The following is a 16257-nucleotide window of genomic DNA, read 5'->3' as shown; positions in this document are numbered from 1 at the left end:
AAACCAGGAAGATGTGTTTTTCCTAATTTCTTTACATCTTGCAGTAGATGTACAAAAGCAGTAACACTGTCCATGCATATATATAGCACCTCTCAGCAGGGGATCTCAAGTGCTTATGAACAGCAAGGACTAGTTTTGCCTGGCACTTGTGTAGAGGCCAGACATAAGTGCCTGGGTCAATCTGAGCCCCTGAACTCCCTTCCTTCTCTGCCTCTTCAAAGATGCTAATTGCCCCAGAGGGAGTACGAAGCAGCTGAGGCCATGTTTCTGTCCCTCTTCTGCATTGGGCTGGTGGCTGGGGGATAGCAGTCTGTATCATCTCAAAGGATGCAGCGCGCACACACTCTCTGTGTGCCAGAAAGCACTTTCCATTCCCCATGTTCCCCCGGGGATGGTGCCACTCTGCTCAGGGCAGTGCCTCAATGGCATGATATGGTCATACATGCTTAAGCTTCACAATACCCCTCTGAGGTACAGACGTGTTGCCCTGCCTGTTGTTAGGTGAAATTGCCAAGAGATCCACTAGCAGAAAGAGGATAATAGTACAGATCCTTACTGAGTTGATGGACATTCCAAGGTAATTTGTTAAAGTGGACCTGATTATACCAAAAAGATTCAGTGTGTTTGTGGAGAAGTAAAGCGTCTTCTAAGGAGATCAGGGCAACACTGTTGAATCCCGGTATCAAGAGAGGGAGAGGGTGAGGGGAAAATGCTGTTCCAAGGTACACTATTACTAAGAGATAATTCCAAAGAGACTTCATAGTTTCATATACTTTACGGCCATCCGGTGGTCTACTCTGATCTCTTGTACTCTGACCTCCTGTCATAGAATTTCAGCCAGTTACTTCCCTACTGAGCCCAATATCTCGTATCTAAGTAAAGCATATCTTCCAGAAAGGTATGCAGTCTGGATTTGAAGACTTCAAGAGATGAAGAATGCACCACTTCTCTTGTTAGTCTCCTCCATTAGTCAAATCAGTCTTACCCACAATACTCTATGTATTTTTGCTACAGCAGTCACATATAGGAAAAGTAATGAAGGAACACGTTGAAGTGCAAAGTCTAGAATTCTTCATATTGGTTCAAAAAGTTAAGAACACTGTGACCCTTCTCTCTAGCTTCATAACTTCTGTCTATAAATGCCTTCTAGATGACATCTTGAACAAAATTAAGAGGATATTCAGGGTAATTGTGAAAAACATCATCAAACATTGTATCCTGGCACCTATTACAGATCTTAGGTACAATATTGTACTAAACAATATATCGATATTGTTTGTTTCTGGATAGTGAGAGCGGCAAAATTGGACAGTGCAAGACAGATCCAAGGTGTAGAAGTAGGTCTGAGAGTCTCTAGCAAAGAAATGATACTTTAACCCAAAATGCACGAGACCATGAAATGATAAAGATGTGGAACATAAGAATGGCCATAGTGGGTCAGACCAAAGGTCCATCTAGCCCAGTATCCTGTCTTCCAACAGTGGCCAATGCCAAGTGCGTCAGAGGGAATGAACAGAACAGGTAATCATCAAGTGATCCTGTCGCCCATTCCCAGCTTCTGGAAAAAATAATTAAAAAGAGGAGAGGACCATTGATGAAAGCCTATGTGACTAGAAGGGAAGTCATAAACTGTCCCCAAATATACAGATTTCATAGACTTCAAGGCTAGAAGGGGCCATTTTGATCATATAGTCCAGGAGTTCTCAAACTTTTGTACTGGGGACCCCTTTCACATAGCAAGCCTCTGAGTGCAACCCCCCCTTATAAACTAAAAACACTTTTTTATATATTTAATACCATTATAAATGCTGGATGGAAAGTGGGGTTTGGGGTGGAGGCTGACAGCTTGCGACCCCCCATGTAATAACGTCTCGACCCCCTGAGGGGTCCCGACCCCCAGTTTGAGAACCCTGATCTAGTCCGACCTCCTGTATAACACGGGCTATAGAACTTCCCCAAAATAATTCCTAGAGCATATCTTTTAGAAAAAAATCCAATCTTGATTTAAAAATTTGCAGTGATGGAGAATCCACTGTGACCCTTGGTAAGTTGTTCCAATGGTTAATTACTCACTGTTAAAAATGTATGCTTTATTTCTAGTCTGAATTTGTCTAGCTTTGACTTCTAACCATTCGGGATTGTGTTATACTTTTCTCTGCTAGACTGAAGAGACCGTCATTAAATATTTGTTCCCCATGTAGACACTTATGGATTGTAATCAAGTCACTCTTTAATCTTCTCTTTGTTAAGCTAAATACAGTAAAAGCTGTTTTATACAGCACTTCTCCAACCAGAAAGCTCTATAAACCAGTATTTCTGATCTTCATTGAAAGTCCCGTTTAGTTTGGTTGGCGTGGGACCGGCAAAGGGTTGGGGCGGGCTCTGGGAAGGAATTTGGGTGTGGGAGCAAGCACGGGAGTGGGTGCAGGGTGCCAGATCCAGGAGCTGCTCACCCCCGGGTGGCTTCCTACAAGTGGTGACCTGTCCCAACTGCTCTTAGGTGGAGGTGTGGAAGGCGGCTCTGCAAGCTGCCTCTGCCGGCAGGTGCTCCCCGTGCAGCTCTCATTGGCCACTGTTTCCGGCCAATGAGAGCTGCAAAGGCAGCACTTGGGGTGGGAGCAGCATGCAGAGGACCAAGAAACAATCCCTGCAGGGCCCCACTAGAAACACACCTGCTTGATTATTATGATTCCTTGTTTACAGTTACATGTTGCCACATTTTAAACCATTTAAGATGTGCCACATCAGTTTGATATCATTATGATTATTAATCAAAATGTTATGCAGTACCAAGTGAAATGCCTTACAGAAGTCTAAGTATATTGCATAAACACTACTAGGTTTATCAACCACACTTGTAAACTCATCAAAAAAAGGATCAAGCTAGTTTGACAGGATCTATTTTTCTTAAACACATGTGGAGTGGCATTTATTGCATTACCTTCCTTTAATTATTTATTAATTGAGTCCTGCATCAGCCACTCCATTAGCTTGGCCTGAATTGATGTCAGCCTCTGTAATGGGCTACATTCACTGCTGGGGTTGTTATAAGAGCCAAGACCGACACATACACAGAGTTATGATTACTGTCTGCTGCCTTACTAACAACTAAATTATCCAGGCACCCCCTTGTGAGTGAGTATGGGGATTAGCTCCACCCAGTCTGATGCTGCCTTCCTTTCGTCGCTTGTGCTGTGGGCCCTGGTGCTCTCTGGGGGTGACCTGTGGCTTGGCCCTCTGGCTGGGTCACTATTTTCCCCTTCCAGGGGTAATAAAGTCTCACCAGACCAGTTGTACCTGTACCATTCCAGATAGTCTTGCTGTTCAAGACTGTGCCAATTTCCTAGTGGCTGGTAAAGGATCCTGGGCCCACCCACTACTCTGCGATCCTACAATCAGCAGCCAACGTCTGTACCTTCTCAACCCTTTCTGCCATTTCCCTGGGCCTCCTCCTGCTCTGACAACTTTCATCACCACTCCATGACCACTCCATCAGGGTGAGGATCTCAGTTTTTCTGCTCCCTTCCTCCCCCTGGGTCTCCTCCTTCTCTCCTCACAAGGCCAGAGAATGACTACAGACTTCTACACTACAGCCCCCTTCTGCTCTCACTTCCTGACTTTCTACAAGCTCAGCCTGCCCCAACCCAGCTGGGCTTCATCATCAATTAGTGTCAGTGAAGCCTAAGTCTCCCCTCAGGTGTTTCCTGTAAAATTAATTGGCCCTTTCTGAGCCACTTTAAACCTATCAGTGTTGGTGTGGTGTGAACACCCTCATCACAGTCTGACAGGCCTATAATTATTTGGGTCATCCTGTTTGTCTTTTTTAGATATTGGCACAACATTAGCTTTCTTTTGGTTTTCTGGAACTTCTCCTATGTTCCAATACTTATTGAAAATCAATGTTAATGGTCCAGTGAGCTCCTCAGACAGTTCTTTTAAAACTCTTGGAAGCAAGTTATCTGAACCTGTTGATTTTAAAATGTCTAACTTTAGTAGCTTCTGTTTAACATCCTCCTGAGATATCTCAGGAGGATGTTAAACAGCAGCTAATGGAATGGAAAGAGTGTTTTCATCATATGAGACTATATCATCTATTTTTCTCCAAATACAGAACAGAAGTATTTATGAACACTTCTGCCTTTTCTGCATTATTATTGTTAATTCTACCATTTACATCTAATAATATAGACCAATGCTATTGTCAGGATACTTTCTGTTCCTGATATACTTAAAAAACTCATTCTTATTGTCCTTATCTCTGCTAGCCATAGATTTCTCCTTCCATCCCTTTGCTTCCCTGATCAATTTTCTACAATTACTAGCTTCTGATTTATACTCATTATTATCTACTTCCCTTTATTGCCATTTGGTATATTTATTTGTTATAGTTGCCTTCACTTCCCCTGTAAGCCTGGTCAGTTTTTAAACCAATATGCCATCTTCCTCAATTGTGGCTTTTGGGTATCCCATGAAGTGTTCTTAAACAATTCCCAATTATCATTCTCATTCTTCCGATTAAATTCTTCCTCTCAGCTGATGTGGCTCGTAATTGTTTTCAGCTCTGTGAAATTGGCCCTTTCAGGTGCATCAATAAAGAAATTCTAAATAGAAACAAATCTGAGTAGAAATTTTAAAAGTTAAATTCCTTTGCAAAAAAGTTGCCAGCTTCTGTAATCAACATGTTAAAAATAAAAATATAAATAAATGTCCATGGCACAATGTGTATCTTTAAGAAGCTTAAGTTTATGCCTCAAAAGTGGCATATGGACTGTCAGGCCCGCTGACAGCAATTCCCGGCCCCAGGTCAGAACAGTCAGTGGGCCCCCAGCCCGTGCAGACCCGGTCCGCCTGACATTTGGGCGGTGCTGCACCTGTGCTGGCTGGTGCCCAGTGAGCTGCCAGCTGTGCTGCTGGGCGCCCTCTTCCGGCACAGCCAGGGCTTACACATGCTCACTCAGCTGCCTTCGCCGGTGGTACCATCCCGCGTGCGCCTAGGAGCCTTGCCATAGGCGACTAGTGGAAGGGACACAAAGGGGGGCACCAGCTAAGGGGGGGAACACGTGACACCTCCATGTGACCTCTCCCACATGACCTTCCACCTGACTCCTCCCCTCTCCACCCCACCCCATATCCAGCCCGGGGCCCCTGCACTCTCCCTGTCACCTTCTCCCCATCCCACGTTACCTGGGAGGGAGGCTCTGTCCTCCTGCTGTGCCGGCCTGGCTCCTCGCCTGACAGCCAGGCTCCGGAGCCACTCCCAGATGCTGTCCAGTGCAGCACAGCAGCTGCCTGGGAGAGCGCCTGCCTGCAGCAGCAGCAGGCCGCTCCCCAGGCTCAGCTTCTGGTGACAGTGGCCGAGTGAGCCAGAGCCCCCATACCCTCTCCAGCATGCTCAGAGTTGGCTCCTGTCCCCAGACATGAGGACTAGAAACTTCCTTATATTTTTAAACTAAAGTAGAGATTTCCACATAATTACAGAATTTCCGGAACTGAGGTTTTAAAAACAAACAAATCCAGAACATTAAGCGTCGTCAGATTTGCAATCAAAAGACTTGAGAAGACTGGAAGTAGAGGCAGATGAGATTGCCATTTTGAATGGCCTGCCAGTCTCATACCAGAAATTGCTAATGCACAAATCCAAGCTGTATGTGAGTTTATAACACATAGTCATCCCAGTTATTTATCAAACCTCGAACATCCAGCCTGTGTCTTCTATACAATGAGAGAGAAATGCTGCAAAACTGAAGATCTAATTTGTATGACAATAGGTAACGCTACAATCTTCGTAGAATGACATATGGGAAAGAATACATGAGGGAATATGTGAATGTTAATTGTTTGGGTGGAGTCCACACACATGGCTGAAGAGCACTCTACTTGGAGCCTATCAAGACAGCTGACAAACCTGACAGACAAGTTGCTGCAGAGAAAGACCAGACTTGGCACATGAACCCAGTCTCTCAGATAAACTCACGCAGCACTCATCACAGAGCCACTGGGACAGCCCATGACATTGAAATGTTGGGAATAAAATAATGGTAGGAACTCACCGTGCTCATCCAGCAGTATGTTGTCAGGTTTGATATCTCTGTAAAATAAGAAATGGAAGTGCATTATATACAGTACTGAACAGACGTGTGCAAATTCAGAAGTGTTTCTCTTCTGTGCAGGAGAGCTGGGTCAGTAAAACTATTACACTTCCAAAGGAAACCACACATTACCCAAAGGCAAACGATTCTATTGATGTCCTTTTACTGACCTGAGAAAATGTGCATGGTGAGCAGATTCAGTTCGCTTCCATTCGACATGGCTTTATATCCACTTGGCTAGCACCGAAACAGGTGGCTTTTAGAGATCACATGAATTATTCCCTGTAACAGGGGGCAGAGAGCGGGGGCGATTTGCAGCTGGAGGTGCTTGTTTGTCTTGGGGAGTCTTTGTTTGACAGACCTAAGCAAGGAGGACATGGACGGGGCTCTAACAGGGGACATGGATGACCCCTCCACCCGTCCCACTCTCCACTAATCTCCCATGTCCCCCCACATTGCCACACAGTCCTGCTAACCACCCCTTGCCACCACTCCCCATAACTCCTCACATGGCTACCTACTCCATGGAGCAGTAGGTGAGTGGGGATTTGGGTGTTATTAAGGGGGGCACAGTTGTGTGTGCAGAATCCTGTGATGAAAGGGACTGTGACAGTGCTGGGGAGCAGGGTCCCAGTGGCTCTGCACCAAGGCATTGGCACTTGCAGGGCTCCCTTAAACTGCTGCCTCAGGTTTGGAGCGCATGGAAACAGCATGGCCATGGTCTGGAGTCTTAATATGCTGATGCCCATGCAGAAAGATGCTAAACTCCCCATCATCCCACCTTGAAGTCAAGACGCCTTGGACTGAAGTTTCTATTAATCTCATGAAAGCAGCCATTACAAACTCTCAAACTGAGCAGGAGAACTTATCTATAATTTATGAACTAGTTTTACTTGATAAATAATAAAAACCTTGATACATGAGTTTCCATTTACCCAAGTGACAACTTGATTACTCCAAGTTAAATACTTATCAGGAAATATAAACTGGATTATAACAAGCCTGTAAATGACTTTAAAATATGCTAATGTGTACTTAGATTTCACTAATAAGTTTCAACCTAGGTACCTAGAAATAAATTGAGTCAATAAGTGGTTAAAAGTGGTGAAACTGGAAAATTTGTTACACTAGTTCAGAACACTACTTTTTAAATGAAACTGTACACAGCAAAAAGACAGTGGCAGCAATTATACCCTAGAAATTTTCACATAACATGATTTGTAATATCATGCAAAATTGACAGCTTTTCAGACAAGAGAAAGAAGCTTGATGGCTGAGTTAAGAGTTATAAGATACAAAGTTTTAATTGCTTTAACATTTGGTAAGAATCCTAAGAATTCATAAGTAAATTAAAACTATGATTGCAAGTTAGCTGTGGTAGTAACAATGGTGAATTTCAGGAAAAATTAGAAATAGCTTTGAAACATTCAGTGCATACTTGGGGATAATGTGCATGTGTAAAAGGTCCGGCTGTAAATTACTGTCTGGAAAGGCCATTTTGAATTTATATTTCCAAGTTTCTAACTTTAGACTTATTTTTGATTGAACTGTCACAATCAACTCCATAAAATTTTGTTTTGTATAAGTCGATTGGCAAATCAGTAAAAACCTGTTTTAAGGATCTATAGTTTCAATGAAATCAAATATACCCAATGGAGTCCCATCTATGAATGCAAGGCATGCACTGCATGCCTGACCTGCTGTGCATTGTCCAACTTTCACCAGTGGGCCAAATCTGATTTGCTGGATGATTCTGTCCAGCCCATGAGGACACCATTTTGTAGAACAAATCTCCGCACAGCGTGACCTCACATGCAGTGTACGTGCGAGTTCGTGCTGCACGGAGGATGCCATTTTGGACCACCCACGGTATACAAGTGAGCTGGTGTGTGCCTTAGTGAAATTGTCACAGCATGCCATTGGATATACCCATTAGTATCAAAATTGCCTCCCCAGAATGGTACACAATCTGAATAAATTTATCAGTTTGTGACTTCTAGATAAACTTAAGCCTCCTGGGGCAGATCCTCAACTGTTGTAAATTGTCATAGCTTTGGTGATTTCAGTGAACATACAACAATGTACACAGACTGAGGATCTGTTTCTTCAGGTAATTTACTTAAACTTTGTCTCTGCTGTCACACAACCATTTTTATATTACTTTTTCTAATTTATTATTCATCCTCATATTTTGTTAATCAATATATATACACACATTAATTCTCAAGACTTGGCTTTAGTTTAAGATACCCAAAATTCAACAAATTCAAAAGAAACATGGAATAGGTAACTGATCAATTAACATTATTTAGACAGTATATGCTGCTATAATATTTACCCAAATATTCTCACAGTCTGCTATATTTTAATATTTAGAGCCTGATCCTGCACTTCTCAAGTGAGTAAAGATACTTCTGCTTAGGTCTTTGCAGGCTACAGCCTTTTATTTAATAATGAAGCAGGGCTTAATAGCATTTGTGATATAATTTAAAAGATCTTAAACTGTATTTCTTGAAATGAGAAATCAGTTAAGGGCTTGATCCTGCTCCTATTGAGATAAATGGAAAAACTCAACATGGCTTCAGTGGGAGTAAGATTGGATCAGATTTTTATAAAGTTAATAAAATGGTAATTCTGCTTCATAATCTATGCTAGTTTTTCATGACAATGCAAAAAGGCACCCAAGAGTTTAGTTATCATAAACTCAATCCTTTTTAAATTTCAGATTTTGTGAATTTTAAGAATGAGATAAATATCAGAAATGGTTTATAAGCATTAAATACTTATTATGTAAACATAAAATATTACATTAAAAGAAATTGGATCTAGTCTGGCAAATCCAGTGTTCACGCTGTATATTGCCTGACAACAGATGTGTTCTACTTGGTGAATGTATCTGTAATGTTCTGAAGCAGTCAAATGATAAAATTAGATCTATGGTAATCTACCTGAGACAAATTCAGTGAGTGGTTTACACATGATACCCACAGATCCACATATACTGTAGACAAGTGTTTTTCCCTACCTGGGGGAACTACTATAATTCCTGCTCCATTTATTTTGTTCTTTTGATTCGGAGGCAAGGCAGGGTGTGGCTACAGCTTAGGGGCAGGTTACCCTGGGTTATGTCTTATTCTGGAATGCAAGCTCATTAGTCAAAACCTGAGGAACTGTGATACATACATACCACTGCTTTGTCTGGAAAGAAATGCATTTAAAGCAAGTACAAGTCAGGAGCTAGCCAAAATCACTAGAAAAACATGCAGTTATTGTTACTGGGTACTCAGTACCTGGAACATTTACCTCCAACAGACCAAAGTGAACCAGTCTCCTGAAAAATAAATGGCCTGGTCAAAAATATCTAAATGTATGAATAAAGCACAGTGCAATGCATGAAAATGTTCGTAAGTGAGACAAGCCATTTGATTAGGCAGCATCAATTCAGACATGTTAATGTATATGAAAAATCTATTTGTTATGATAGAAAGTATTTTGGATCTTAGCATGCATGTTCAAATAGCAGTATGTGAAACTGTGTGCATTAACTTCAAGGTTTTTTGTCTATTATGAATATCCATACAAATGAACTGAAGCCATCAAATCAGGATCCAGAACCCCTGATTCAAGCTCACAATAGAAATCCCATTACACCTGCAAAAAGCACACTAAGTCAGACATTGAACTGTGCCTATTCCTTGTGCTGCTTTCAAACCATTTGCTATGTAGTGATTAGCAGTGCTACAGTATTCACCAGTTTCCATAAGAGGGGAAGTTCCTTCCATCTACCATCTTTGCTTAGTGTGAATTGATTATGAGTCAGCATGTCCTTGTAAAGAGCAGATTGATCCTAGCAGCTCAATTGTCATAATCATGTATAGGACAGAAAAAAGAGGTATGTGTGTAAGCTTTTCTTGCTTACCATTGCCTGTAAAACCATTTCTGCCTCCCTTTGTTCTCGATATTAGAGTGTGTCAGATTGGTGCTGCCTACAGAATATAAATACAATTGAAATAGAAAATACCCCACCAAGATTCCAAATAAGAAATTAACTTCTGCTATGAAATCCAGAGCGAGCGGAATCCCCACTGTAAAGATGTTCACTGTGTAGAGACCATACCATGTTGCTCATAGTATACTGATCAAGCTCAGCCAAGGCACGATTCAAAGCCCACTGAAGCCAGTGGAATAGCTCAAGTTGACCTTGAGGGGCTTAGCTTCACGCCCTGAATGTCTCCACTGCTCTTTCCTTTCTCTTATCTTCTTTCTATGGCTCACGTTGGAGAGTGGGGTAGAAGCTGGCTTTTATACCAGGAAGTCAGCAGCTGACAGGAGCAGAACAATTGGATTTACAATCCAAAATCTAGGGCACTGGAAAGCATGCATTCAAATAAGCAAAGTTAAAACAACAACAACAACACAGAGTGCATCTTAATTTCCTTTTTTTCCTGTTTGTGTGCAGTTTATTGTTGATGACCAAGAAACTTTTCTTCAGGAAATCAATCAGATGGTTTGAGCATGGTAAAGGTTGGCATGGTGGTCTGTGTGAAGCCTAGTTTTGAATCTCCGCCCTTGTCTCTTACTTATTGGCCTGGAAGGATGGCAAAGGCAGCATGCTGAACCACTGAGGAGTGGGAAGGCTTAACCAGATGGAATGTTGTCTTTTCCCCTTTAAGAACATAAGAACAGCCATAGTGGGTCAGACCAAAGGTCCATTCCGCCCAGTATCCTGTCTTCTGACAGTGGCCAATACCAGGTGCCCTGGAGTGAATGAACAGAATAGGTGATCATCAAGTGATCCATCCGCTGTCGCCCATTCCCAGCTTCTGGCAAAACTGAGGCTAGGGTTTTTAGCTGAAAGAAGATTATGGCAGGAATCAAGGAGAATAGATAGATATAATGTACTTGGACTTCAACAAGTTTAAAGTCTCTCCCAGTAGGCTATGAAGGATACTAACTAGTCATAAAACGAGAGGCTATGTTCTGGTGTGGACTAGATTAACTGGCAGAAATAAAAGTAGGACTAAGTGGCAAATCTTCAACGTACAAAGAAGATAATTGTGAAGTGCTCCAAAGACCTGTATTGGGATTACCATTGCATAACTTCCTAACTGTCAGGGTGGTTAAGCACTGGAATAAATTGTCTAGGAAGGTCGTCGAATCTCCATCATCAGAGATTTTTAAGAGCAGGTTAGACAAACACCTGTCAGGGATTGTCTAGATAATACTTAATCCTGCCATGAGTGCAGGGAACTGGACTAGATGACCTCTCGACCCCTTCCAGTCCTATGATTCTATGATAATATTTATTAATGATCTGAACTGATAAGATTTCCAGATGATTTAATCTAGAGAGGACTGTGAGGAACTTCAGAAGGACCGAGCAAAGATTGGTGATTGGGCAGTAAAGTGGCAGATTGTAATGGGGGAAACTCAACTCTTGAATGCCTCCTGCTGGTGTGTGTGGTACTGCAGTCCTTTTTCTGTTCCTGGTGCCCCTGTAGGCTGTCAACCTTGCTTAGCGGGTCTTCAGTGGCTCAGCCTTTCAGCTGGGTCACACAATCAAAATGATCTCCTTCTAGGGTAGCAAACAGTCAGAAATAACCTGTCTATCTGCCCTCAACAGGGTCTTCAGCCCCAGCTCTGGGCCCTTTAAATTCAGCCTTTTGCTTGGGCTTCCAAAAGAACCTTTGTCCCCTTCTTGGGGCTTACAACACTTCACTAGTGGGGGAACCTGGAACTGCCCATTACTCCATGTTCCAACCCAGGGACCCTATACACAGCAGTCACATGCCGCTCACTTTGATTCGTTGCTGCTATTTCCCTGGCCCTTTTCTCAACTCATACCTCACCTCAGTGTTAAAGTCCTCAGGTCCTCTCTCAGTCAAATGCAGCCAGAACAAAACTCTGGCTATCCCTGAGGTTCCTTTGGCCAGACAGGAACACCCTTCCTTGCCCCCCTGGTCCCAGCCAGGAACTGAACTGCTGAGGCCCAGCAGCACCTCTTATCTGAGCCTGCTGGGCTCTGATTGGCCTCTCTAGGCAGGCCAGGAAGGCCCACCCTTTTTACTCCTTTTCTAGGGCAGGTGTAATAGGACCGTGAAGTCTCCTGTAGGGAGCCGGAAAGACCAGGTACACCTTACAGAAGAAATTGAGAGTAGACAATTCAAGATAAAACACATTGGAAGGATCAGTTTGAACTACTCATACACATTAATGGTTTCTAAATGAATCATTCTAGAGAGAGACCTGGTGTCACTGTGTGCAGCTAAATGAAAATATCTGCTTATTTGCCTGCCATTACATAGTGAGCCAGGTTGCATTAAAAAAGGGATAACGAATAATACTGAAAAATTTTAATGCCATAATAGAAATCAAATGGTATGATATAAATATAAATATGTATATTATAATATCTAATATTATATATAATAAATAGTAATATAAATATAAATATGTAATGGTATGATACAAATATAAATCAAATGGTATGAGTTCATCTCATCCCCAAAAGGACATGAAAGAAATAGAGAAGGTCCAGAGAAGGGCAAAGCATATAGATCCATGGGAAGTACTTGCCCATGAGAAGACATTAAACAGACTAGGTCTATTTAATTTACACAAGAGATTTGTAAAAGGCAACATGATAGGGGCAAATAAAATAATAAATGGTACAGAGCAGATCAATAGCGCACTCCTGTTTACTTTTATAATTCAAGGACACGGTGATACCAAATGGAATTGAAAGAAAACACATTTTATATACAAGGATGTAAATATTTTTGCACATTTTTAATTAACCTGTGAAACTCACTGCCACAAGACATAATTGAGACAAAGGCTCATTAAGATTAAGAAAACGGTCAGACATTTCCATGAGTAATAGGAATATCAGCTAGAGCTCCATTAGCTAAGATAACTATAAGCACCTTAGGAAACCACTTCTACAATCAGCACAGCTGCTGGCTCTTCTTAGTTTGTTGAAACCCATTACTAATAATGTTGTTATTCAGCCTGAGGGAACTGAAGAACTAACACTGGCCATCTGTTTTTTCCTGCTTTCATATTCTGCAGCAACCACGCAATTACCAGTCTTGGTTGTTGCCATTTTCCACTTTGTTTGTAATTTCCTACTCATGCCATAATTTCCCTTCTACTTTGTCCAAGTACTTTTTTCTAGAGAACAGAATTATTTCAGGTGGTAGCTGTCCCTCATCAACCTAAGCTATTTTCTGATATTCCTGGAGAAGATCTTCACACCTGCACTTACAAACAGTTCAGACTGTCCATTATCTCATGTTTAAGGATTGCCATCCCTTTCCTGGGCTCCAGCAAAAATCCAGGATATATTATTTTAATTTCCTGCCTGATGATCTCCCATTCTTTTCCCTGGACTTCCTCAAGATTTCCTCAATGATATTTCCAGTCTCCCAAGCTTTGGAATCTAGGTGATCCCTATAGAGATGTGTCTAAGCAAGTTCAAATTGTATCTGACAGATGTTTTACCGGCACATGTTACTAAAGCATCAAATTCTAAAGACTTATACTATGATTGTGTCAGCACTGCTAGCACAAACCTTGATTTTTCTGATGATTATATATTAGCTTTGAATGGACAATGAAAGCCAGTGGTGGGATTCAGCTTTTCACTAATCTGGGGGAGATTTACAAAGCAAACTCCTGTGCACACAAACAAAGTCTTAGTCTTTATGAGTCATTTAGAATCACATCTTCAAAAATGGACTTTAATTTTAAGTGTCTCCATTATGGTTACCCAAGTTAAGGCACTTACAAGCCTGACTTTCAAGGGCGCTAAGCCCCTACTAATCCAACTAAAGACAATGGGAACTGTGGTTTCTCAGTGTCTCTGGTTGTCTCAGGTTGGAAGCTCAAAATTGAAGCGCCTATAATTAAAGGCAAGTTTTGAAAATTTGGCTATAAGTTCCCAAGGCCACAGCTGGAGTCTGCAGGAACCAGAATTAGAATTCATGAATTCCTTATCTGTGGATGTGTATCCAAACCACTAGGCCACACTTCTAACAACAGCTTCCCTCTGGCAAGTTTCTTTTCTCAGGTCATTCTAGAATGCTGCTTTTGTTCAAAGGGCAAAGTCTAACATGCGAGTAGGGAGACAGCATATGCTCTATTCAGACTCCCCCTGGAGGCCAGCCTGAGTATCCAGGCCTGGTTGGGTCTTGGTTGGTGAGAGGAAAGCAAAGGGAGAGGGCCCTTTCACCATACACCTGGCCAGAAGCACCTTCTGAGTTGCTCCGTGAAACCTACTCTTGCCCAGTGATTGGAGTAGGCTCTACAGCCCTCTATGCAAACCCCTTGCAGCGAGGGGAAGGCAGGAGCCACTCAGTTATAGATTCCCATTGGCCTGCTCACACACTGCATCCTGTGCTCTCAGAGCTGAGTTCCACACTGCACACAAGGTCCTTACCCTGCCTGCACAAGTCTATTGGTTCCAGTCCCCACACTCACCCAATGGAACTGCACTGGCTTGTTCCCAGGCAGCCTATGCACTTGTAGAAGAGGGGGCTGGGTTTGCACCTAAAGAATAATCAAAAATAGTTTCATCAAAGGAATTTAGATTAAAAATTGAACTTTCATTTTGAAGATGATTTTTGGTATTCTTAGAGCAGGTGATCGCTGCCTGTAATGTAATTGTTTGGCTTCCCACCCAACCCCCACTCCCAATTGCTAAAATTTACAAGCTTGTTATTTTAAATAGCAAGACACCATCTATGGAATTTTTGATGGATGAACTTTTCAGAATGGTTTTTCTCAAGCAGGCTCACTGTGTTTGTTCAGCTCCTACAGCGACCTGACACGAAGGACAGGTCTTCACTACCCGAAGTGATTGATCTATCGGGGATTGATTTATCGCATCTCATCTAGACACGATAAGTCGATGCCCGAATGCTCTCCCTATCGACTCCGGAACTCCAGCTCATGAAAGCCGGAAGCAGAGTCGACGGGGGAGCAGCAGCGGTCGACTCGCCGCCATCCTCACGGCCTTGTAAGTTGACCTAAGATACGTTATTCGCGTTGCTGAAGTTGCGTATCTTAGGTCGACCTCCCCCGCCTCCACTGTAGACCAGGGCTATGTGGCCTTAAGCTTTACACAATAAGGGCCTGATCCAAAGCCCATTGAAGTTAATGGAAAGGCTCCTACTGGCTTTAGCAGGCATTGTTTCAGCCTAACCAAGCTCTAACTGGTATGTTCATGGTGTACACACAGAACAGTTAGGGAAAAACATTAATACTCCTGCTGGAAGGCTGCAGCATAACACCTCTTTATTTCTTAAAATTCAGAATGATTAACACACAAGAACCCCAAAACAGAGAAAAACAAAAGCAGGCTGCTCCCTCAATCAAAGATTCACAATTCATCCCACATTACTCTAGGGTAGCTGCCTGCTGCTAGGCTTCCTCAGAGAGCCCCCAGCTGGCGAGCTATTAGAATTTAAAATCATAGATCACAATTTTAACACAATTTTCAATAAACAACACTAGCTATTTTTTTTTAGTGCTGACATGTAAGTAATGAAAATAAACCCATGCTGCTAATTTAACAAATGTGTCATATGGGACAAACAGAGAAAAATCAGGACAGAATTCACTGTACATTAAAAGTACAGTCAAATCTCTATTTTCTTAGTTATACAGCTAATCGCTTATATTAATATTTTCCTTTTGCAGCAGAAGTAATCCATAGAAGTAATTCTTATTATGTCACCTAGGAGAAAGACAGGTACAAAATGAAAGAGAAACAACCCTTCAACAACCTTTTAATCTGTAAGGTGCCTCACAATCTTTTTGTCAGAACCTATATGTTTCCAGTTTGTTAAAATATTCCCCATAGCAATGGCCACTCATGCGCACAAATTGTAGTCTAGGATATGGAGCACACTATACAAAGAGCAGCTGTCTGGAATGAATAATAGTACAAGATGATGTCTAGAAGTTAGCTGCTACCATTAAAAAAACAAAAGCACAGGTAAAAAAAATAAATTATGGATAATAATTCAAGCCATGCAAGGACAATTCAAATAACCTGATCCCCTGGTGAGTATCTGAGCAATTCAAAAAATAAATTATTCCAGATTAGTTCTTCTCTACCAGTTTGATGCAGCATACAAAATACCTGACTGGATCTTTTTAATAT

At 42.0% G+C, this 16257-nt stretch overlaps 1 protein-coding gene across 2 annotated transcripts in view; it reads right to left on the bottom strand.

Annotated features, from left to right (window-relative positions):
* Positions 1-16257, bottom strand: part of STK32B (serine/threonine kinase 32B) — a 263300-nt gene that overhangs the window by 68375 nt on the left and 178668 nt on the right. For both annotated transcript variants that reach the window (XM_074951701.1, XM_074951702.1), the window contains one exon: positions 6051-6088. In XM_074951701.1, the coding sequence (XP_074807802.1) occupies positions 6051-6088 (38 nt within the window). The remainder of the gene's footprint in view (positions 1-6050; positions 6089-16257) is intronic.

The sequence above is a fragment of the Natator depressus genome, chromosome 4, assembly GCF_965152275.1.
Source record: "Natator depressus isolate rNatDep1 chromosome 4, rNatDep2.hap1, whole genome shotgun sequence".
Taxonomy (NCBI): Eukaryota; Metazoa; Chordata; order Testudines; family Cheloniidae; genus Natator; species Natator depressus.
The sequence above is the reverse complement of the archived record's forward strand: the minus strand, read 5'-3'. Positions and strand labels throughout refer to the sequence as shown.